At 44.8% G+C, this 22,757-nt stretch overlaps 1 protein-coding gene and 1 pseudogene across 3 annotated transcripts in view; both read left to right on the top strand.

Annotated features, from left to right (window-relative positions):
- Window positions 1-22,757, top strand: part of CIT (citron rho-interacting serine/threonine kinase) — a 173,811-nt gene that overhangs the window by 59,180 nt on the left and 91,874 nt on the right. For all 3 annotated transcript variants that reach the window (XM_055551014.1, XM_055551016.1, XM_055551015.1), the window contains exon 10: window positions 12,101-12,284. In XM_055551014.1, the coding sequence (XP_055406989.1) occupies window positions 12,101-12,284 (184 nt within the window). The remainder of the gene's footprint in view (window positions 1-12,100; window positions 12,285-22,757) is intronic.
- Window positions 5,484-5,594, top strand: LOC129630455 (uncharacterized; annotated as a pseudogene).

Genomic DNA, 22,757 nt, shown 5'->3' on the forward strand with positions numbered 1-22,757 from the left:
TGATTATCTGGGTCGTGAAGATCTTTTTTGTACAGTTCTTCTGTGTATTCTTGCCACCTCTTCTTAGTTTCTCCATTAGCCGTGTGTTTCTCCATTATCTTGGTTGGCCTTTAAGTATGTCTCCCTGTTAGATAGCCACCCAGTCACTTAGGGGCTGGAGGAAATGAGGAAGGGGAACTGGGGGTGTTTAGGTGATCATCATGAGAGAGAGAGTAGAAGGGCAGGGGGATGGTATAGTGATGGCAGGAACTCAGCCTCCTGGACTAGGAGTATGTGGGCAACACCTGCTAAAACTTCAAAAAGCAGTAACTGAGACACGTGGTCAGTAGCTCTTACAGGTGAGTATTTATATGTCTTGGGGATTTTTTTTTTTTTTTTTTTTTTTAAGAATAAGCTATTCATAGGAGAAAACAGGCTAAAAAGAGCTAAGTGCAGGGAATTTGCTGATGGTCCAGTGGTTAGTACTCTACTTTCACTGCTGGGTCCTGTGTTTAATCCCTGGTCAAGGAACTAAGATGCTGCAAGCCATTCTTTGTGGCCAAAAAAGAAAAAGCTAAACTCATATGGATTAAGGTTATAGGGTCTCCCCCCTCTAGTTTGAATTTAGAAGCTACCTCTAGAGATATTAAAAATATATATGTAATATTCTACTTTATTTCAAGATAAATCAAGATGGCTTACTTTAGAGATAATTGCAATACTAAACTGATAAAAAATGAGAAATCTGGATAAAGGGCATGTCAAAGTAGGGAAGTAGAGGCAGGGTTAATGGTAAAAACCAATAAGCCCTGGTTAAATTGCCAGCCAGGGGTGGATTTGGGATCCTTAGCCTCCTAGTGGCCAAAGTAAAATGGAGAATATGGGCAGTTGTAAGAGGCTCAGTCCTGTGAGAAGAAAAATCCAGAATAATATGTTCAGAGAAGACTCAGTTTTCTGGTACTGAGTCCTGAGGAGCTTCAACATGGGGTTCCCCAAAATGAGACCCCTTGTGATGTGGTGGCCCTGGGGATTTCCCTGTGACCACTTCTTACGGTGCCTCTTAGTGTAAGCCAATGCTGCAGTGCTGAATCTCCGTTCAGAAAGTCATTTTTAAATGAGGCAAATTCATGCCTTTCCTGGGAGAAGATGAGAAAAGGGGAATAGATTTGTTAGAGAGCCCATAAATTGGATTCCTGAACTCTTCATTTCTTACTTGCTTGGAAGATTTTCCAGAAAACATGGAAATGATTTGGCCAAAGATTCAAAATTATATTAAACATCTGGGACTCTGTTCATCAGTCAACTTTGCAGTCAGTTCTATGAAGCATGGCAATTGCATTTATGCTCATTTTCCAAGGGCAAAGTTCAGATAGCACTAAAGAGGGCAGTTGGCAGGAGTCAAAAGAGATCAGAGCTGAAGGACACAGAGTAGGAGGTCCAGGTGGCTCATGATCTCTGAGGGTTTGGAAATGATTTTCAGTGTCTTCACTTCAGAAAAGAAGTATGACCGACTCTTTGGTTCCTGGGGATGTCCTTCAAAATTCTGACTAACAAGGATACACACAAAGAACTGATACCCACACAGGAACCAAAATAAAGGAACACATTTGTCTCTTTGCTTCTTCCATAGGGCTGATGGTGGGTGGTGTTTTTCCATCCCCCATAAACTGGAAAGTAGCGGACTTTTCTGGCAAGAATATCTGGTAGAGGGGCTTCTCCTGGCTTAAAATGGGATAATAATAAGCATCAAAAAGACTACAGTGGCTTGAAACACGTCCATTCATGGGTTCATACTAGCAACTGAAAAAAGAAATCTTATTTGTCACTTCTGGCAGTTGCTGAGGCACACCCCGACCCCCCACCCCAACTCTGAATGTTGCTAAGTATAGGGAAAGATGGGCTTCCCAGGGGGTGCAGTGGTGAGGAATCCACCTGCCAGTGCAGGCAAGGGCAACCCACTCCAGTACTGGAAAATCCCATGGACGGAGGAGCGTGGTAGGCTGCAGTCCATAGGGTCGCTGAGGGTCAGACACGACTGAGCGACTTCACTTTCATTTTCAGTTTCATGCATTGGAGAAGGAAATGGCAACCCACTCCAGTGTTCTTGCCTGGAGAATCCTGGGGACGATGGAGCCTGGTGGGCTGCCGTCTATGGGGTCGCATGGAGTCAGACACGACTGAAGTGACTTAGCAGCAGCAGCCAGTGCAGGAGACGCAAGAGACTCGGGTTTGATCCCTGGGTTGGGAAGATTCCCTGGAGTAGGAAGTGGCAACCCACTCCAGTATTCTTGCCTGGAGAATCCTGTGGACAGAGGAGCCTGGCAGGGTACAGTCCATGAGGTCACAAGGAGTTGGACACCATTGAACAACTGAACACACACTTAGGGAATGAACCAAGCGTTTATCCTGCCTTCCTGTTGGAACTGTATTCCAGAATTACCAAATTGTTGATGTGCTAGTAAATGTAGAAGGAATGATGAACTTAGAAAAACACCATTTTTCAACTCTTAATGACTTAATGATTCTAGGCAAAGATCATCCATGGCTGCTAAGACATGAAGTGAAAGATGAGAGAGAAGGTCATGGGGAGGGACGAGGCTGATCTCACTGGACCACATGGATCATTCTTAACAGCACACAAAGAAAGATAAGCAGACATTGTGTGCCCTTTAATGTCATGGGCTAGTAAGTAGACAACACATCCTGGGAAATATTCTCTCCAAGTGAAATTGAGTGTGCATGTGGCCCTGGATTTAACTTCCATCTTCTAGGAAACGGAAGTCGCTTCCCTGGTGGCTTAGATGGTAATCTGCCTGCAATGCTGGAAACCTGGGTTAGATCCTAGGTTGGAATGATTCCCTGGAGAAGGGAATGGCAAACCACTCCAGTATTCTTTCCTGGAGAATTCCATGGACAGAGGAGCCTGGCAGGCTACAGTCCACGGGGTTGCAAAGAGTCAGATATAACTGAGAAGTAACACTTTTTCAACACTTCCAGGAAAAATGGGCATAGAGAAACATGTTAAATGATGTCACAAGGATACAACCACCAAGTCCAGATTGTGAGATTTCTACAGGGATCTTGTGATTCAGTTTCTTAAACCAATAAATGCCATTAAAGAAAAAAAAGGTCAGTGTTTATAGATTGAGGCATACCAACCAAATCAGTGTCTGAACCTTGGTTGGATATTGATTCAAACAAATCAAATGTAAAGAGATACTTTGCTGCTGCTGCTGCTGCTGCTAAGTTGCTTCAGTCGTGTCCGACTCTGTGCGACCCCATAGACAGCAGCCCACCAGGCTCCCCTGTCCCTGGGATTCTCCAGGCAAGAACACTGGAGTGGGTTGCCATTTCCTTCTCCAATGCATGAAAGTGAAAAGTGAAAGTGAAGTCGCTCAGTCGTGTCCAACTCTTAGTGACCCCATGGACTGCAGCCTACCAGGTTCCTCTGTCCATGGGATTTCCAGGCAAGAGTACTGGAGTGGGGTGCCATTGCCTTCTCCAAAAGTACTTGCACCCAGTGTACTGGGGACAGTGTACTTTGGGGACAGCTGTAAAAAATTGAGCACAAACATAATATTAGATAATGGTAAGGAGTTTCTGTAAATTTTGTTGGATGAGATGAAGGTATTATGGTCATGGTTTTTTAAAGTCCTCACCTGTTAGAGAGTCGTGTTTCTCCCCCTAGGGAACATTTAGCAATGTCTGGAGGCATTTTCGGTTGTCAGAACTTGTGGTGGTATTGGCATCTAGTGAGTAGAGGTCAGAGACACTGCTAAACACCCTATGATCACGTGTCAGTCCCTGCAACAAAGCATTCTCCAATCTCGATGTCAATAGTGCCACAGTTGAGAAACCCTGAGTTAGGGATATTTGCTGCAGTAATTATGGGTGAAATTATTACCAACCAGTGTTCTTGGCCTCCTCAACCAACAGAAATTGATGAAGAGGCCAGACAAGAAAATCAGGCAAGGCTTTAGTGGGGCTCCTGCGGCAGCAGCAGGGAGTGATAACAAGTAGCAGGTTCCCTTGCTTGCTCCCTGAGGGTGATGGGAAGTGAGCTGGTTCCTTGTATGGGGTGAGGGAAGGTGTGTGACCAGGGGTCGGGCTGGAGGAGTGGCTTAGGTGGTTTGTCCACCTCTTTGGTGGTGACGTGTGCAAGTTGGATGTGCAGTACCCCACTTTTGCTCCTAAGTGGCTGCTGGGTTTTGGATCTTTTTGTATCTTTTTGTCCATAATTTGCTCCAACTGTGTATGCATGCAGTTATTTGTAGTCCTTTACAATTTCTTTGTATTTTATTGCTTGAGACTTTTGTCTGGGTGCAAGTACTGCAGCAAAGGGTCCCAGGTCTTATGTCTCAAAATTATATGTCGTCTGGGGTTTGCTTTTAATAATCAGCACACATGCAAATAAAATAGGGACCAGAGTATGTGAAATGAAATGAAAATATTGTACGTTTTTTGAAGGTGTGCAGAAGTTCATTGTACTCCTGTACCATTTCTGCACATATGAAAAATTTCATATTAAAAATTTAAAAATAGGGCTTCTCTGGTGGCTCAGTGGTAAAGAATTCGCCTGCCAGTGCAGGAGACATGTGTTCGACCCTTGGTCCGGGAAGATCCTACATGCCACAGAGCAGCTAAAGCCCGGGAGCCACAACTACTGGGCCCTCACGCTGCAGTTACTGAAGCCCACACGCTCTAGAGCCTGTGCTCTGCAGCAAGAGAAGCCACCACAATGAGAAGCCCATGTACCACAGCCACGGAGTAGCCCCTGCTCACCACAATTAGAGAAAAACCCACACAGCAATGAAGACCCAGGAGAGCCAAAAATAAATAAAATTATTAAATCATTAAAAAATGTTGAAGAACTCTTCCCTCCGCCCCCCGCCAAATGTTGGAGAAAAAGATAACTACAGAAGTCTTGAGGACAGCAAAGAATGTATCTAATTGGATGTGTCATAGGTCTAGGTAGTTCAAGGGGAAAGGTGCTGGAAGGGAAAGTTGTTGGGGTCTAGAGCACAGAGGTTCCAGGAAATGGAAGCTCATGAATTATTGTTCAAGTATGTTCTGGGGGCCTCCAGTCTGTGCCCCAAACTGGATGTATCCACACCCAGAGAATTATAGTCTTGACTAGTTACAGTCTGGAAAGATTCTCTTTGAGTGTTTCCACCCTGTGTAGGTATTTCACAGGTTGCTCTATACCTAGACCAAGAGGGAGGGGGGAAACAAAGTGGCACTGCAGTGTTAGAAGGCTGGTTGAAGTGTGGTCCAGAATTGAGAGAAGGCGTCTCTAAAAGTGTAATCTTGTGGGAAAACATAAGTTGCTTACCAAAAACTTGATAGTAAGCAGCCTATAGGAGCATGGCCCTTGAGAAAGGCGAGATTCAGACAGAGCGCACAACTCCATCGAGATCTTGTATTTGCCCCCAGAGAGGAAACCTGCTTAGCTGTGGGCAGCCCAGCCCTGGCATCCTTGAGACTGATCAGTTAAAGCATACTTCATCACTTCTTGGCCTTTTGGCTAGGATCAAATGTAATAACTGTTCTTACGACATTAAAGCATACCTCACTGATGCTAAAACTTCCATATTCATTTTCTTTGAAGATGCCATAGTAAAAACTGATCACCAGCCAAGTCAGCATTACCTGAAAGTCTTTTTATAACTGTTTGGGGAACCAGACATGTCAGATAATTCTTTTTCTACTCAAGTTGATTGCAAGCTAGATCCAGTTTGTCTTCTTTTTGCATTTTGTATACAGTTCTGCTATCTGGACAGGTTACATCTGACCATTTTCCACTCAGAGGGGTGACAGTAAGGGGGCTTGCCTGAGGCTCCAGGAGATGTTTTCATGGGCTAAATTACTTATGTGTATGTAGTAGCTAGCTCTTCTTACCTGTCCTCTAATTTATTCTCTTGGTTCATTCCTATAAGATCTCTGATACTGGAAATCTTGCTCTTCTTTCTATTGCAACCTTTTTCTGTTAGAGTTGTTCTCTTTGTAAGAGTCACTCATTGATATTCTTAAAAATTTCTGCTCTTGCATCAGTTGTCACACTTTTGCCATGCCTTCTGTTAATCCAGTCTTCTCTGTTTCGGTTATCACTTCCTTAGAATTTGTCATGTTAACTATTATAGACTTGTCCTTTAGAGGTTCCTAGCATCGACCTCTACCAACCATTACTGTTAAAATGATCGTATCAGTCTCAGGTGCTGACACCAGCCCAGCACTCTCAAACTCTTTCTCATAATCCCTTCTGTCAAGCCAGTCCAGGATTTTCCCCCCTTCAAGGTCCAGACAGGATTTCACTTGTATTTACTTCCTAGCCTCATTACCCACAGCTTTCTTGGGCTACTGTTCCCTGGCTTTTCTAAAGAAGCACTCATCTCCACTCCAGCCCGTGAAGACACCTTTTAACTAACTCTAGAGAAACAATCACCTCCATGACGCACTCCTGCAGGAACACACAAAACTCACTGTACCCACTTCGGCAACACATGGTGGCCATCGCTCTGTTTACACACTCTCCACTTTTCACAGCCTCATCTTGACCTCTGAATGACACAAATAGCGTCCTCTTCACTTATCTTGTAGTTCTGTCTTCATCATGAAGATAAATGTGATCACACTGGTGCCTCAGATTTTAAGGAACTAGAAGACAGCTGATTTGGGGATAGTCTTCCTTTTAGATTTAAATGTAGCATCTAATTAACTGAATACTTTTTTTTAAGATGTGTGACACCATGCTAGATAGAATGAAGTTGAAAATGTCTTTGATTTACTATCATTGAATGCCTGCTGTGTTCCAGGCCCAGTTCTGATTCATGATACCATCACATATTTATTTATGTGCCTTTGTCCTGACATATATGTTGTCTGTTATTCCTCTTCTAACTCTGCCACACACAACCTAGCACCAGTGTCTAACCCACAGTGATGAGTAAAAGTCATGGAAGTTTCATGAGCTATATCTAAATTCAGGTTTTTGTTTTTAATGTGCCAATTCTTCATGACTGCATTGAGTATTCTATAGAGTTTCCTGTAGTGGCATATGGCATGAAATAGCCTATTAGGTCTAAGAAATTATCCCACATCTAAGGTTCTTGTTCATTCATTACTTTCACAATATAGATATGAAACCGTGAATTGGGACAGACAGGTAACTGTTCTAGGTGCTTGATATGTAATGGTGAGCACAGTGTCATCTTTCCCCTCATGGAGCTTGTGTCCAGTGGGAAAAGCAGATGATCAACACTAGACCAAAATGAGAAAAATCTTTTGCATTTTGAACATTAATGTTTTTTTTGGTATGCTGGAAAGTTAAAAGTTTGAATGGGATAAATGGAGCTCAGTGGGATGTGTTAGAAAGAAGTAGGGTCAAGGGGATGAATCCATTTACCTTTTCTTTTTTTTTTTTTTTTAATTTGTGAATGTTTTTGAAGGCAATACACCCTGCCCCCAGCTTCTAATGAACGTCAAGTTTTTAAAAAGGAAAGGATTTATAGGAGAGAGATTAACTGCAGTTCTTAAAATAGCTCTTTGTTTCTGAAAGCCTTGTTCTGCCATCTTATAACTGGGTGGCGGTGGGAGGGAAGCCCTCCAGAACATAATTGTGTAGCCCCTGCCACTAAAGAGAATGTGCCCTGATGTGACCTCAAGCATAGGCTGACTTATTTAAAAAACATATAGGGAAAACTTCATCCTGTTTTTTTAGTGGTTTTTATCAACAAACAGATCTTAATATATGACTTCTTATTGGCTATTAATGAATGTAGTGAGCACGGGCAGTGGGGGTGAATTGATGAATGCTCTATCAGGAAATATTAATATAAGCACTCATTAACATATTTTTCAGACAGAACAATCTCTACTTTTAAAGCCTCTTCATTTAACTCAAACATACAGTAGCTTCTTCATGGCCTGTATTATGCCAGGCGCTCTCTTTGCAAGAGCTGTTTTCTAATTGTTTAATTATATATCTATTCAGCATGTATTTATTGTGTACCTGCTCAGTGCCTGGCACTGTGCTGTGTTCTTAGGTACATTGTATACTTCCATCAGTGTAGGTGCAAATCCAGTGATTTCATTGGCCAATGAATACCTTTTTAAAGCTAAAAAATCATTTTGTATGAGGATCAAAAAAAGGGACTTTTTCCAATAGGTATAAGAAAGAGGAGAATTAGCCCCTCCCCCCAACATGTGTGTGTGCTTAGTTGCTCAGTCGTGTCCGATTCTTTGCGACCCCATGGACTGCAGCTTGCCAGGCTCCTCTGTCCATGTGGATTCCCCAGGCAAGAATACTGGAGTGGGTTGCCATTCTCTTCTCCAGGGGCTCTTCCCCACCCAGGGATCGAACCCAGGCCTCCCGCTTTGCAAGTGGATTCTTTACCACTGAGCCACCAGGGAAGCCTGATATAGATGTGGTCATATACTTGGTAGTCTTCGGCTTATACAGTCTTTTAAAATCTGTCATCCAGATTTTGAGCTAGTTCTCTGTTCTTTCTGATGCTCATATTAGAGGTGCTTTGAACCTTCTTGTTCTTTTTCTCCTTGAACCTTCTCGTTCTTTTTCTCCTTGAACCTTCTCGTTCTTTTTCTCCTGTCTCTGTGTATTGCATTCTATATGAGCACTTTTCCAACTGTTGTGTTCTTGCAGACCATCTGGGGATCTTGTTAGAATGCAAGTGTTGATTCATTCATCAGTCATGGTGTAATGCCTGTGATTCTTTGTTTCTAACCAACTCCCTGATGATGCTGTCAGTCTACAGATTACACCTTGTGAAACATAATTCCTTGTGATTTCCTCAGGTCCTGCTGCTAGTTCACTAATTTTCTCTTTAGCTGTGTCTGTTTAACAGTGAGTTTTAAACTTTAAATTCAGCAATCATATTTTTCATTTTTAGAAGTTCCATTTGGTTCTTTTCAAATGTGCTTTGTCTTTTCTTCAGCATATCTTGTTCTTTTATTAGAATTTTTGCTCATTTATCTTGATAATGAATGAAAATTTATTTTATGGTCCATTTTAGATTGTTCTCTTATCTGCAGTTTTTGGGGGGTTAATTCTCCTATTTCTTGTATCTGCTGATGTTCCTTCATGGTATTTTGGGTGGCTTCTTTTTCCTTGTTACATGTAGTTATTGATTTTTACTTTTTTATTGTGAACTCATTTCTAGTTGAGAGAGTATGTGGGGTGTGTGTGTGTGTATGTATGTATGGGAATGAAAGAGAGAGAGAAGGAATCTTGCCTTCTGGGTTGTGCCTTGGGTTGTGAATGTGGCCCTACAAATATTTCTCCTCGTAATCTGCCAGTACCCTAATGGATCATGGACCAGTACTGGTGATAATTTCTTGGGTTATGGTTCCCACACCATGTAGGGTACTGTAAATATAGACACCCTCCCTGGGGCTACAGTTTTAATAGCCGTGCTGTTTCTTTCCCCCTAAAGGGCTCTGGACAAGGGTGAACATCCATCATTTTCTGGTCGGTTGAGAATTTCCAGTTGTCCTACTTCTCTTTGGCTTGAGACTATGATACTTTTCCCTGCCCAAATGTGGTTCCCAGAAGTCCCTCTTTTCAGCATTTCACGTTTTAGCCAACCGACTACCTGTCTAAAGGCTGATGTTATTGGCTTTTCATCTGTCCTGTGAATTTCTCACCTGTTATCAGTGGGGGTATTTCATGTTGACTTCTCCCTCTTATTGAAGCTTCTCTGGCCCTTGATCTAATCTTAGCTACACAGGCTAGCCTTGAGCCTGATGGAGTTTAAAGAGTGATCTTATTTCATAGTACAGAATTTCTCAGTTGTAATTGTTTCACAGAGGGTGGCTCCTGCCCCTATATTAATCATACTCCTCACTCAGAAATTCTATTTCAGTCTTCCAAAGATAAATTAGTATATAGTAGAAAGGGAATTAAACTTCTGCGAATAATGAAATGAAATGATTAACACAAACATGTGTGAGTGTGTCTGTGCCTTGTGCAGGAGAGAAGCATACTCAACACAGATTCTGCTGTATCCCACTAGCCTTGTAACCATAGGATCTGTCATAAACATCTGTGTCATGTGGCCAATAATAATAGCAGGTAGTCTGTATGGAGTGTTTATTATATACAAAAAACTGTGCCAGTAACGCTTTATATAGATTTCTTTCATTTAAACCTCCTAGCAGCCTTTTGAGGGAGTTTTCTCTATGTTGAAACTGAGGGTCAGAGAGGTTAAGGGACTTTCTTTCCCAAGGTCACAGTGCTGGTAAGTGGTAGAGCTGGGGTTTGAACCCACTTAGTCAAAGTATGTGCCACCAACCGTGATGCTTCCATATTAATACCATCTTGAAATCTCTCTCCATATATTTCCTCAGTCATTATCTGAGTTTCCTTATTTTGGGATGGGACACTTTTGTCCTCATGAAATATAATTTCCATTAAAAAGTGTTTTGTTTTTTTTTTCCTTGAAAAAAAAGATATTGGGTAATGGAAATCCAATTGGATTTGAGCCCATGTTTATGGAAAGTACATATGGGAGGGGGGCTGAAGCATTCAATAATTTTTCTTTCCATCACCTAATTTTTAAAGTATTAAGCAGGTGGGTTCTGACATTACTAGGGAAGGTTTAAGTTCTCTGAGAGCTTGGGGGCGTGGAATCATTTTCTGGAAGAGCACATGTGACACTTTCAGTCTGCTACCACATCTCAGTGCACCTGAAACCCTGAGAATGTCCTTTTTGCATTTCCTGGGAGCTGCCAGACTTCCTCATTCTGGCTTCATCTCCTCCTCACTCCACATCCCTTCACTACTCCATCTCCTTCCCGATGCTGCCTGCTGCCTCCCATGTTGTTGTTGTCACTGGGGAACTTTGGAAACAGCCAGATTCTTTGGAGTCTGTAAGTGGAAAACAGACTGCTGCTCCTATCTGGCACTAAGCTTTGTCTAGAAAACAAGGAGTTAAAAAGCAGCCTGGTCCAGGGAAGGGCTGTGACAGCTGTCCTAGGGGGCGCTCTCGAGAGCTCTGGCCGTGACTCATGCTGCTCTGTCACTCAGATCAGCATTGGCCCCTGCCACGCAGGCAGCCAGGTGGGGTTACTGCCAGAGCACGCACAGAGCGGGGAGCATGAAGCCTGCACTGCGGGGGATGTGATGCCCAGCTCACCTGCTCACCCAGCCTGCCTACCACAGACGCTTCAGCCTGCAGCCATGGTAACGCTTCTGGCCGGCTGCACCCCCGGGAGCCCACCACAATGGGCAGCCTCCTGGTGACTGATGGACCAGTGTCCACCTCCCCGACTGAGAGAGCTTAGTAGGTCCGCAGGAGGCGGAGAAGATGTAGGACGTTCCTAGCTGGGAATCATGCCTTAATGAGGTAGGACGCAGCTGTCCATCCACACCGTCAGCGCGCAGGGGTGCCGTACATCACCGGGAAGAACTTTATTTGGCTGGCATTTCATTATGCTGATTAAACTGCGGTGGATTCATGGGGCGTGATTGAGTTGGGGAGGAGGGATAATCAACTTAAAAAAAAAAAAGTGGTCCATAAGAGCTGCGAGTATACTCATCCGGATATGAATGGGCCAGACTGCAGTGCTATCCTCACACGAGTTACATACCTCTCAACCCCCTCTCCTGCCCCTCCTTCCTCTCACTCCGGCTAATCCCTGAAATGTAGAAACTCTACCTTATCCCAATGATTAGCACTAAGTGTGAATGATTTAGATCAGTCTGGAAGAGGAAATAAATAGGTGTAGGTTCATCTGGCATGCCAGCACCAGCCAGCTGATGCTCCGTAGCAGCCTTCTGGAAATATCAGCAACGAGTTCCCCAAGTGCTTTCTTTCTGTTCTACCAAGTGACCTGTTTGAGTTCACCCTTCAGTTTCCCCCAGCAGGAAAGGCAGCCCGTCTGCGGGTTGGTGGCCATGTTGGCAGGGAAGGGGTTAAGCTCTTGTTGCTGTAAGAGCGGAGCAGAGGCTGGGTCTGCCTGTGTGTGAGCGAGATTGAAAGCAGGCGCTGCAGTGCCATCAGGAACGCCGAAGGAGTGAGACGATTTTCTTCTCCGCAACAGTGTTGAATCCGTCTGAATTTTTCTCCCCCCCCCACCCCCTTCTTCTTGTTTTTTCTTTAACCAGCTCCTCCCCCCTTCGTTCCCACCCTCAAGTCTGATGATGACACCTCCAATTTTGATGAACCAGAGAAGAATTCGTGGGTTTCATCCTCTCCGTGCCAGCTGAACCCCTCAGGTTTCTCGGGCGAAGAACTGCCGTTTGTGGGGTTTTCATATAGCAAGGCACTGGGAATTCTTGGTAGATCTGAGTAAGTGAAATTTTGACTTTTCTAAGGGACCTGCATTGATACAAGGCATAGAGCCCAAAGGTGGTGGTGGTGGCAGCAGGGTGGGGGGAGTGTGGTGGAGGAAAACTGTTAATCAGTCTGCATTTGAAGAGCAATTTACGTAGTTGGGCTTTGGTGGGATAGACTGTTCGTATTCTCATTTTCCTGTACCTCTTCCTGTTCATAGCATCGTAATTGTCAATTGGGTACTTTGGGTTAGTTTTTCAGTCTTTGGTCTTCTTTGGAGGGGAGGAGACAGTGGGAGATACCTAGCAGTGCAGATCCTCGGTGAAGGGAGAAATGTACAGGGCTGAGCTGAGCTGTCTCTTTATCCATCTGTGTATCCCTCTGTCTCTCAGGTGGGTAGATGGAGGTTGCTATCTTGGCAGTGTTGAAAGAATCCTAAAATCTGTTTTTCATGAGCTAAGGGTTTCCTGATGGGGTTAGCTGAGCTGCAAGTGGCTGTACCAGAGCCTCGACGGAGGGATGGTGCTCAGCTCGGCTCAAAGTCTGCTGCAAGATCCAGGATCTGCCAGCTGAGCCTCTGAGCCGGCAAAGCACTGGTGGCCAGAGGGAGCCCCGTTACCGTGAGCCACCGGGCGGGCGTGTGATGTAGCCGAGTCATTGATTCATAGAAACTGGGCTTCACGGGGGAAAAAACAGACCAGGAGACTAGGAAATGGAAGTATAAATATCACTGTCAGCCTCTAGACACGATTGGTCTTTCTCCATTCTTGAAAAAAGCTAATGAAAAATGTGTTAGTCCAGCTCTTGGCAGTTGGAGATGGCGGGAGGGGGGTCCCTGGCTTCCAGCCTCCTGGATATTTGTCAGAAATGCAGTAGCTTCTGTGGATGTCAGAGCTCAGTGCCTTGCTTCATTCTCATGATCCGATGGCATTTTGTGTTCAGGCATGTGAGTTCCCCTGGAAGGTCTTGAACCAGATTGTGATATGCCCCCTGAAGCCCCAGCTCCCTCACTTGAAGGCTCTTGGGGTAATGTTGGGTGATCAGTGACTGCCCACTTAGAAAACAAGCAGAATTTGATTTTATCTTGGCAGCATTTATTCCCAATTTGTTGTGCTTATAGCTCCGATATCGATTTGAAGGGATGTCATGTGGGTTCTTGGATGGTGTCTCCCCATGGGTGCTATTTTGACAGTAATGTTCCTGAAAAGATTTCAGACATCTGGGGGGTAACTGGGCACTTGATGAGATGTAGGGTTGTGGGCTGCAGTAGAATTTGAGAGAGCTGTTTGGGTTGAAAGAGACTGAGGTGACCCTTCTTTCCTCCCTCCCTGGGGGCTTGCATTAAAACTCGGGGTTGGATTTCGGTAGTGGTGGCTGTACCTTGCTGGCTAATTTGCTCTGCAGCCCCGAAGCAATCTGGATCATGGGAGAAGAGGCAGAAAGCTCACTAGCTGTTGCATGTGCCATCAGATGGGTTTGAAACGGCCCAGCAGGGCTGGGAGGTTTTGCACTGGCATCGAAGAGCAGGGCAGAATTGGAGGCCTGCTGTTAAAGGATGCATAGTTAGTGGGCAGCTTAACCTTGACACACACAGCGCACTGAAGGTCACCCGTTGGACTGGACAGAGGTGCGTGGAGAGTTCTAGTTCTGGTCACCAGTGGGCTAGCCAGGTCAGAAAGAAAGCTTGCTTGGGGTGCCAACCAGTGATCTGAAAAACCAGGAAGGACTTGAGGGAATGAGGTTTCAGGGGCAAAGGCAAAATGATGTGGGGGCTCTCAGGCGTTACAATTAATCTGAAGCAGTGTGTGATTAATAGCCTATTTTTCAGGAAGACTGTAATTGCATCTTTTTGCTTCTCACAGAAGGCTCGGTTGAGGGAGCTTTCCGACAGGGGCATCTCAGTATTAAGGCCCAGGCACTCGATAAATATTTGTGGATTTAATTTACTCACGATCCTTTCTCTCAGATTGTGTTTATATTGCTCACTGTATTTGAAGATAATGCTGTTTCACCTTTGGTAGTTGAAAATATATCTCTAGAGCATAAAATGAGCTTCTGTCCATGCCCATAACAGATGCTTAACAAGATCCTCATTAAAGTGTCCATGCAAACAAAACCGTGTATTACTTATCTGGACGATGTAATTGAAGTATTCCTGTCGGTGGGTGGGTGGTGTGGATCAGTGCCCTTTCCATGGTGATTTGGGAATGGAATCAGAAAGATTTCCTTTCATCTTATAATGTGATCTTGCTGTTGGGCTTATTTATTTGGCCAGGGACACTATGGGTAAAATCTACAACATCATTTTAGAAATTCACCCCACCTGTTGGGCATAGGTGACCCTGGATGTATTGGATCATCATCATCAGAAATTCAGAAAAGAGTCAATGCTGACATTACTTAGAAGCCCCTGCAGTTTTGATAACATGTAATCGTTACAAAATTCATTTGGAGGTGGGAGGGGGACATTTTCTGGAGAGGCCACCATTGCCACCAGGGACCTGGGGTTTCTCCGAGATTTTCTTCTCCTCCCCCTCCTTGTTTCAGCATCACAGGTATTTGTTTACACACATTGATTACCTGTGCTGTTACTCTTCACACCACTGAGGAAATTGCAGATGCTGCTGTACTGCGTTGGAAAGAATTGACCCCAAATCTCTTGCCACTAAACTGAATGAAATGTTCCGAGGTGGAGCTGAAGGAAAGAGGAATTTTCACAGAGACTCTGGCAGTCAGAATGATTTTAATTATTGTGATCACTCATCACTTTTTAGGATCCTTTTTTGGGACCCCAAACTATTTTTAAGCCAGCCACTGAATGCATCATTTTAGGTTTAACAAGAATCTTTTTTTTCCCCTAAGATTTATTCATTTATTTTTGGCTGTGGTGGGGTCTTTGTTGCTGCACTTGGGCTTTTTCTGGTTGAGGTGAGTGGGGGCTGTTCTTCATTGTCATGTGTGGGCTTCTCATTGTGGTATCTTCTCTGGTTGCAGAGCATGGGCTCTTGGCACTCAGGCTTCAGTAATTGTGGCTTGTGAACTCTAGAGTGCTGGCTCGGTAGTTGTGGCACACAGGCTTAGCTGCTCCACGGCCTGTGGCATCTTCCCGGACCAGGAATTGAACCTGTGTCCCTTGCATTGCAAGGCGGATTCTTAACCACCGGACCACCAGGGAAGCCCTGAAGTTTACTAAAAATCTTGATCTTAGCATTCTGAGTCTGAGCTGTAGTGGTAGTTCCTTGCACTTGAGTTGGAGGGAGTGGGAGAGATCCTACAAACGAGTTCTGATTGTCTCTAGGGTGGAATGATGGCAAAGTTCATGCTGGAGAGTGTGTGTCTGGTGCCTCTTTCTTCTTAACCAACAATAACCCAAACCAAACCCCCAAGCTCTGAATGCCTGGGTGTTCCTCTGAGCCTCTGTCTGCCTGAATTTTACAATGGGGTTGGGGGGGTAGTAACAAAAATCAGTGTGTTAAGGGTTTAAAAATATAATGGATCTCAGTTCTCCTCCCTCCTCTGTCAGTATAGGGTATGATTTTTTTTTTTTAGGTCCCTCTCCTTCTTCCTAGAAGCAAAGCATTTCTGCAAACCTTTAGTATAAACTCTAGAAGGAAAAAGCCAGTTGGTTTTACATTTTGTGTTAGTTTTTGCACATGCTGGTTTTATGCTTTTGGAGAAGTTGGAAATCTTAGAGGACCAATGGGATCTAGATGAGACTGGAATCCGTGGGATGACAGTGTCTGAATAGGCTATTTTTAGGATGGGGGCTTTCTCTTTTGATTCAGGGCTTTTTCCTTTCCTTTTAAGTGGATCTGAAAATTTATTCTTGGAACCAGCCATTCAAATACTGTGGAAGGGTGAAAAATGGCTTCCACCAGTGCCTTTCTGGATTTTCAGAGGGCCAATTTGGGGTGCCTCTTCCTTACTCTACTGGGGCCTCTTTCATGTCACTTTCTTCACCTGAAAATGAGATACCTGCCTCTTAGGGCTGTTGGGAGGATGGTATGAAATAGGTAAAGTACTTAATCCAGTCTCTGGCACATGGATAAGTCACACTGAATGTCCACTGTTACTTTTATTACTACTACACTAGTGTCTGTATGAAACGTGTCCTTCTGTATATGTGAAGCTGTGAGAAGGACTCAGCAATAATTATCATAGTCCAAAGTCATGCCAGAGCAGAAACCCAGCTTCCCAGGCCCTGGGAACTTTCTGCTAGAGATGCTTGAACATCCTGATCCACCACAAGTTGATATGCAGCTCCCATATCCCTGCAGGTTAAAGGTGGCTTTTGGGGTGGAGTGGTGGGGGCCAGAACTTGAAGGCCCAGCCCCACAATGGGTTCCTTCCCATCCATTTGAACAAGTCAGAGCATATATGTGTGGAATACTTCATGGGACACAGAGCAAACACCTTGACTGAGAATATCATGCAAGCACTGGATTTTGAAGTACTTTAGGAGCATTAGGACGGTAAGGCAAAAAGTCTTAATGTGGAAGCCACTTAACGGGTAATGCCAATTCCCAGTTTTTGCCAAAGTCCAGTGATGATCTTTGTTGGAATGTTGGTTTCCCCACATGGGCTGTAATCTGAAAGGCAAGGCTGGGGCTTATTCATCCTGGTTTTCCTGGAGCACAAGATAATATAGACTCTCAGAAAATAGGTGTGTTGGAATTGACTTTACAAGCAGACTAATGGAAGGTAGAGTATCTGCGTCAGCTTCTTAAAAGACAGTGGATTTGGGTGAGTGGGGAGGCACATGGAGAGAATTTCCAGTGGTCAGGAAGATAAGAGTCACTCGTCCTTGCAGGGTACTGGCTCTGCCAGGCTCTGCTCCAATCACTTTACATAGGCTAACTCACTTAAACTATACAACAGCTCCCAAGGAAGGCACCATCCTCATTTCCATCTTACATGTGAGGAAACTGAGACATGGAGAGAGGGTGAGCAACTCACTAAAGGTCATGTAGCTCCCAGTGGCTCAGCCGAGACTTGAACCCAGGCAGGGTGGCTCTAGGGTCTCTTAGCCACTGTGCTAGACTGCCAATAAATGCAGTACATGAGAAACAGGGACATAGGTATGGGGTCCCCAGGTTCACATGCTTGTCAGAAGCAGATGCCTGTTGTGGGTAGTGACTGAACAGTGGGGGTGGGACAGGGTGGGATGAGAACTGATGGGCTGTAGAAAGGTTAGGTTTTGTTCTCAGTTTCTGAGAGTTTGTCAAGTAGGTAGGCTTCATAGCTCTTGGATGTTGATGACTTCTTCCTCTTTTCATTTAGAGGCTCTCTCCTGGCTTGTGTGTGTGTGTGTGTGTGTACATGAACACATGCACACACACTCTCTCCCTGAGAGTTCTTATTTGCTTGAGTGTAAGCTTGGTGAGGACAGGCTACTGGTTCGACCTTGCCCTCCACTCTCCCTTAGGGTGGATCACAGACAAGCTGCTCAGAAAGCATTGTGGGTGAATTGATCCAAATCATTTTTAGGGTCGCCGCTCTCAGTTTCTTGATGACTCTGTGATCCATGCCTGTTCACATCTACGTTTTGTATTTCACTGCCTCCTGCTATCCATTTTGGGAAGACTTATTCTAGCAGAAGATGGCCTGGGCTCTCCAATCAGTCCTACTTACTTTTTACTAAAATACTTGGTGAGATTGGCTCTTCCCTTGAAAACTTCGTTCCTTCCCACCTCTGTCATTGCACTTGCTTCCTCCCCATGGTGGACAGCCTTACCTGTGTTTTGATTGTTTGAACAGTAGCAGAATCTGCTCTGGTTCATGAAGGTTTGCATCATCTGTACCTCCCAAATCAGTTACAGAACCCTCCCTAGCTTCCACCCATGGAACTGCCATGGACACAGACAGTGCTCCGTGCTGTTTCCACTCCTCTGTCCTCTCGACCAGGTGCCTAACCCTTGCCTCCATGTTATTGTGTTGGTTTTCTCCTCTTGCTTAATTTCTTCTCTCTCTTAGTCAAGCACATCTTGTTCTTGCCTTATTCTGTTCTCTATTTAGACTGTGCGTGCCTGCCTCGCAAGCCTGGCAGGACCATTCTGCCGCCTTCTCATTTGTCTTAAAGATACCTTTAGGAAATCCAATCCAAACGATCCCAGCCCAATCCCAAAGATTAGACTCCAGAAGATGTGTCGAATGCATTTTTTTGCTGGCCTACACATACTGATTTGCATGGTTGCCTCGGATCCCTTAAGAAGACAGTAATTGACTAAATGGTGCTGTATGTTCCCAATCCCAGTGCCAGTTTGGCAACTGTCCCTTCTCTTAAGTGAATTTCTCTTGCTTCTCTCTGTTTTATTTGTCTTGCGTCTCCTGACCTCTCTCACCTTCCTTTCTCTGACAGGCTTCCTGAAAGAATAGCCTACACTCAATGCCTCTTTTCCAACCTCTCCAACTTTATGGAAATCACGGTCTCAGAAGCCGCGGATTCCAGCAACCACTGAATTTAGTGGTTTCTGCCCCTCTCCCCACGTAATGCCATTAGTTGCCACATGTGTCTGAAACTTTCTTCTCTTTTGCATTATGGGAACTTGGTTTTCCCTTCCTTCCACTTCACTGCCCTTCTCACTCTTCCATGGCTGTTTCAGGCCCTTGAAATTTTGCATTGTCCCCTAAACTGCACCTTCATTGTCTTTTTCGCCTGTTCTGGAGGATCTCATTCAGTCCTTTGGCTGTGACTCTCACCTGCCCTTGGCCTTCCTCCCCTCGTGCCCTCTTCATCACCACCAGGATGTCCTACTAGCATCTCAGTATCCCTGTCGCCAGCAGACTCGCTTGCTCACTCAGTAAGCTGCTTGGCAGCAGTTTTGTTTTCCTCATCTCATTTAAGGAACTACCACTTTTTCTACCTTTCTAGGCAAGAAAACTGAGTCATCTTAAACTGTGTTTCATCTCCCCCACCATCTCATCCATTGCCAAGTTTTTTAAGTTGCGCCTCTTGCGTATATGCCCTTTTTTCTGTCCTCACCAACACCACTCATTGAGTTTTGCTTGGACCATTGCAGTAGCCTCCTGACTGATTCATCTGCCTCTGGTTTTTCCTGGTCTAATCTGTCCTCTACAGAGGGTGGAATTCTCCCAAAGCACAAGTTGGATGATGTCATTCTCCCGCTCAGACCTTGTAGCATCACGATGTGCACAGAATTAATGACCACTCCCGAACTTGGCATTCATGCCTGGTGTGCCAAGACCCCAGCCTGCCTTCTCACTCACCCCTTTTTGTGCCCTATGTTTGGCCAAGCTCCTCAACCCTCATTGAGGATGGGGACCATGTCGTCCATCCTTTGCATGAAATAGAACCTTGCCTCTGGCAGGCCTTCAATGAACGTTTGTCAAATGGAATTAAAAGTGGTCAAGGATTATGCCAATTCTTCTGCACAGTGTATACAGCTGCTCATGGAAGCTGTCATCTGTTGTGTGCCCAGAACTGTGCTGAATGGCTTTTCACATGTGTTTCATTAAGTCCTCACAGTCTCACTGTAACTGTGTGAGGTGGCTGTATTATTCCCATCCTACAGAGGAGGACACAGAGGCTCAGCAAGATTTTGTAGGTAGTTACAGACCTGAGACTTAGACCCATAGGCTGTACCACTACACTGCCCTGCCTCTAACAACCCTGGCCCTGTTAGTTAGATTGTGTGGGATCAATGGATTAGCCTAATAATAAAGGTGCAAGAGCTGACTTTACTGAGAATTCACTGTACCAGACATTCTTCTAAGGGGTCGACAAACATTTTCATTTAATTCCAGCGGTAACCCATAATTTTACAGAGAAAGAAACTGACCAAGAAGCTTGGATTACTACTTAAGTTCACTTGCCATGCATGTGGCAGAGGATGGCCATGTCTTCCAGCTTTAACTTTAGAACTAATATAAGCAGTATTTATTTATTTTGGCTGCACTGGTTCTCTGTTGCTGCCTGGGCTTTTCTCTAGTTGGCCTACTCTGTAGTTGTAGTGCTTGGGCTTCTCATTGCTGTTGCTGCTTTTGTTGTGGAGCACAGGCTTGGTTGTTCTGAGGCATGTGGGATCTTCCTGGACCAAGGATGGAATCTGTGTCACCTGTGTTGGCAGGTGTATTCTTTACTACTGAGCCACCAGGGAAGCCTAGCATTCTTTGTTTTGCAGGACGGACCGTTGCACACTTGTTGCAAGTCTAGGCTTTGGGATCATGTGGATATAGACTTTACCCCCTCCCCCCGCCCCACTAGCTGTGTGAACAAGGCATTTAACCTCTTAGCTTCAGTTCTTCCTTCTGTAGAAAGTGGGGGTTATTCTTGCCTGTGTGCTGGGTTTGTTGCGGGGCATAGTGAGTGTTCATTCATGTTTGCTGTTGTTAGTTAGGGGTGAAGATGGGCCCATGGGTGCTTTGGATTTTCTTCTCTTCCTCGCTCATCTTTATAAAGACATCTTGCTAGTTTCTGCCCATTGAGACAATCAGGCTCCATGGGGGTGCCTGACAGATGTCCTGATATCTCCATCCAAGTTTTTACTCAGAATGGAGCCCATGATGTATTAGTTAAACCTGTACCCTTTGTAAAACACACCCCAGGCTCCTGATAGGACCTACTTCCCTTAGGGTCTGGAACTGGATGCTGGGGGAGACGGACGTGCACTGTGTCCAGCTTGGGGGTCACACTCCCACACTGTGCTAGAGCATCCCCTGGATGGGACAGAGCATGTATCCTTATGACGTTGTTGTCCCAGAACCAATGCTGAGCACCTCCCGTGCAAGGACCGCAAGGACCAGAGAGCTTTTCCAAGCCAGTGTTGATTTGATGCACTTCTTATTTTGGATTTCTTTGTCCCACTGAGACCTTTAAACTGAGACCGCCCAGGGCACAGAAGTGCTTGGCACATCATTCATTCATTTGTTTATTTGTTCATTCAGCAAATACAAGCCTGTGGCACGGCTGAGCAAGACAGATAAGGTCCCTGCCTTCACAAAGCTAGCATTCTGTGCAGGGAGACAGAGAGAGGATAAGTAAGTTCATGGATAAGAAAGTTTTCAGATGGTGGGAAGTGCTGTGAAGAAATCTGAACCCGGGTGGGGAATGGCTGGGAACCAGCACTTTTGTCCTCGAGGCCCGGATAAGCTTGTGGGTGTCCAGTGAACAGCAGGCTTGCTGGAGTAGCCAGAGCTTCAGCATGCATGGGAGATGTGGTCTGAGAAGTGATAGGCAGGGTCTTTGGTTTTGGATCTTGCTGTATTTGTGATGAGCAGGAAGCCTTTGCAGAACTTTGAGTCGGTATGTGGAGGGTCTGGTTCTCATTGTGCAGAGGGCCCTCTGATCATTATTTGGTGGATAGGAAGACGAGCAGAGTTGGCTTCAGGGAGAAGAGTTAGATTACTGCAGCCATCCAGGCAAGAGGTGGTAGCATGCCAGTGAAATTAACCTGCAGAGCTAGGCACTGGCTTAGAAATGGGGACCATATTAGAAATCATGTAACTATGCTTTTATTAATGACACAAATTTTAATAAATGATTCCAAAGCATATGCTGTAATTCAACTGGAGACCACTGCTCTGTGTGTGTGTGTGTGTGTGTGTGTGTGTGTGTGTGTATGGGGTGTGTGTGTAGGTTGGCAAGGGAGTTTGGCAAGCCCCAAAGCTAGCTAGATTCAGAAGCAGCTTTTTAGGAGAGTGGTATTTTGGGGGTAGTAGTTCCCCCTTTCCTGCTGAGAATACCTTCCAAGACCCCCAGTGGGTGCTTGAAACAGCATATAGTACTGAACCCTATCTATATACTTTTCCCCTGTATATACATACATACCTGTGATAGTTTACTTTATAAATTAGGCACAGTAAGAGAATATCAGAATTGCCACATCACTACTCTTAGGCTTTGGGGCCATTACTAAGTCTAATAAGGTTTACTTGCACACAAGCACTATGATGTTTCAGCAGTTGATCCCATAGCCGAGTCAGCTAGTAGGTATATAGCATGGATTGACTGGATAAAGGGATGAATCACATCCTGGGCAGGACAGAGCAGGGCGGTGCGAGATTCCATCACACTGCTCATCTCAGTGCTCAGTTGAAAGTTTATAAATTGTTTATTTCTAGAATTTTCCACTTAATATTTTTGGGCCACAGTCGACCATGGGTAACTGAAACCATGGATTGGGTTGGGGCAGGGACTGTTGTATTTCTAAGTGTTCATGATGGACACCAGTGTGTATTTTAAAAGGAGCTTATAAAGTTAGTTCATAAATTTCAGAATGCTCAATCTTAAAAGCCAATACATTTTTGGAACAGAATGCTGATGAGTGTTTTATTTTTTGCACCATATTGCATCTTGCGCTCACATGTATTTTTAGTGCCTTTGGCCACAATGAAGGTAGAGCCCGTGGTTGAGCTAATTTTGATTCCCTCATTTTAGCCTCCACTATCCATTCTTGGTTATCTCAAGAATATCTGTGATTTGTGATCTGTGATTTGGAGGCATGTCTTGTAGACTTGAGGTCATCTTCC

This window comes from Bubalus kerabau, chromosome 16, assembly GCF_029407905.1.
Source record: "Bubalus kerabau isolate K-KA32 ecotype Philippines breed swamp buffalo chromosome 16, PCC_UOA_SB_1v2, whole genome shotgun sequence".
NCBI lineage: Eukaryota > Metazoa > Chordata > Mammalia > Artiodactyla > Bovidae > Bubalus > Bubalus kerabau.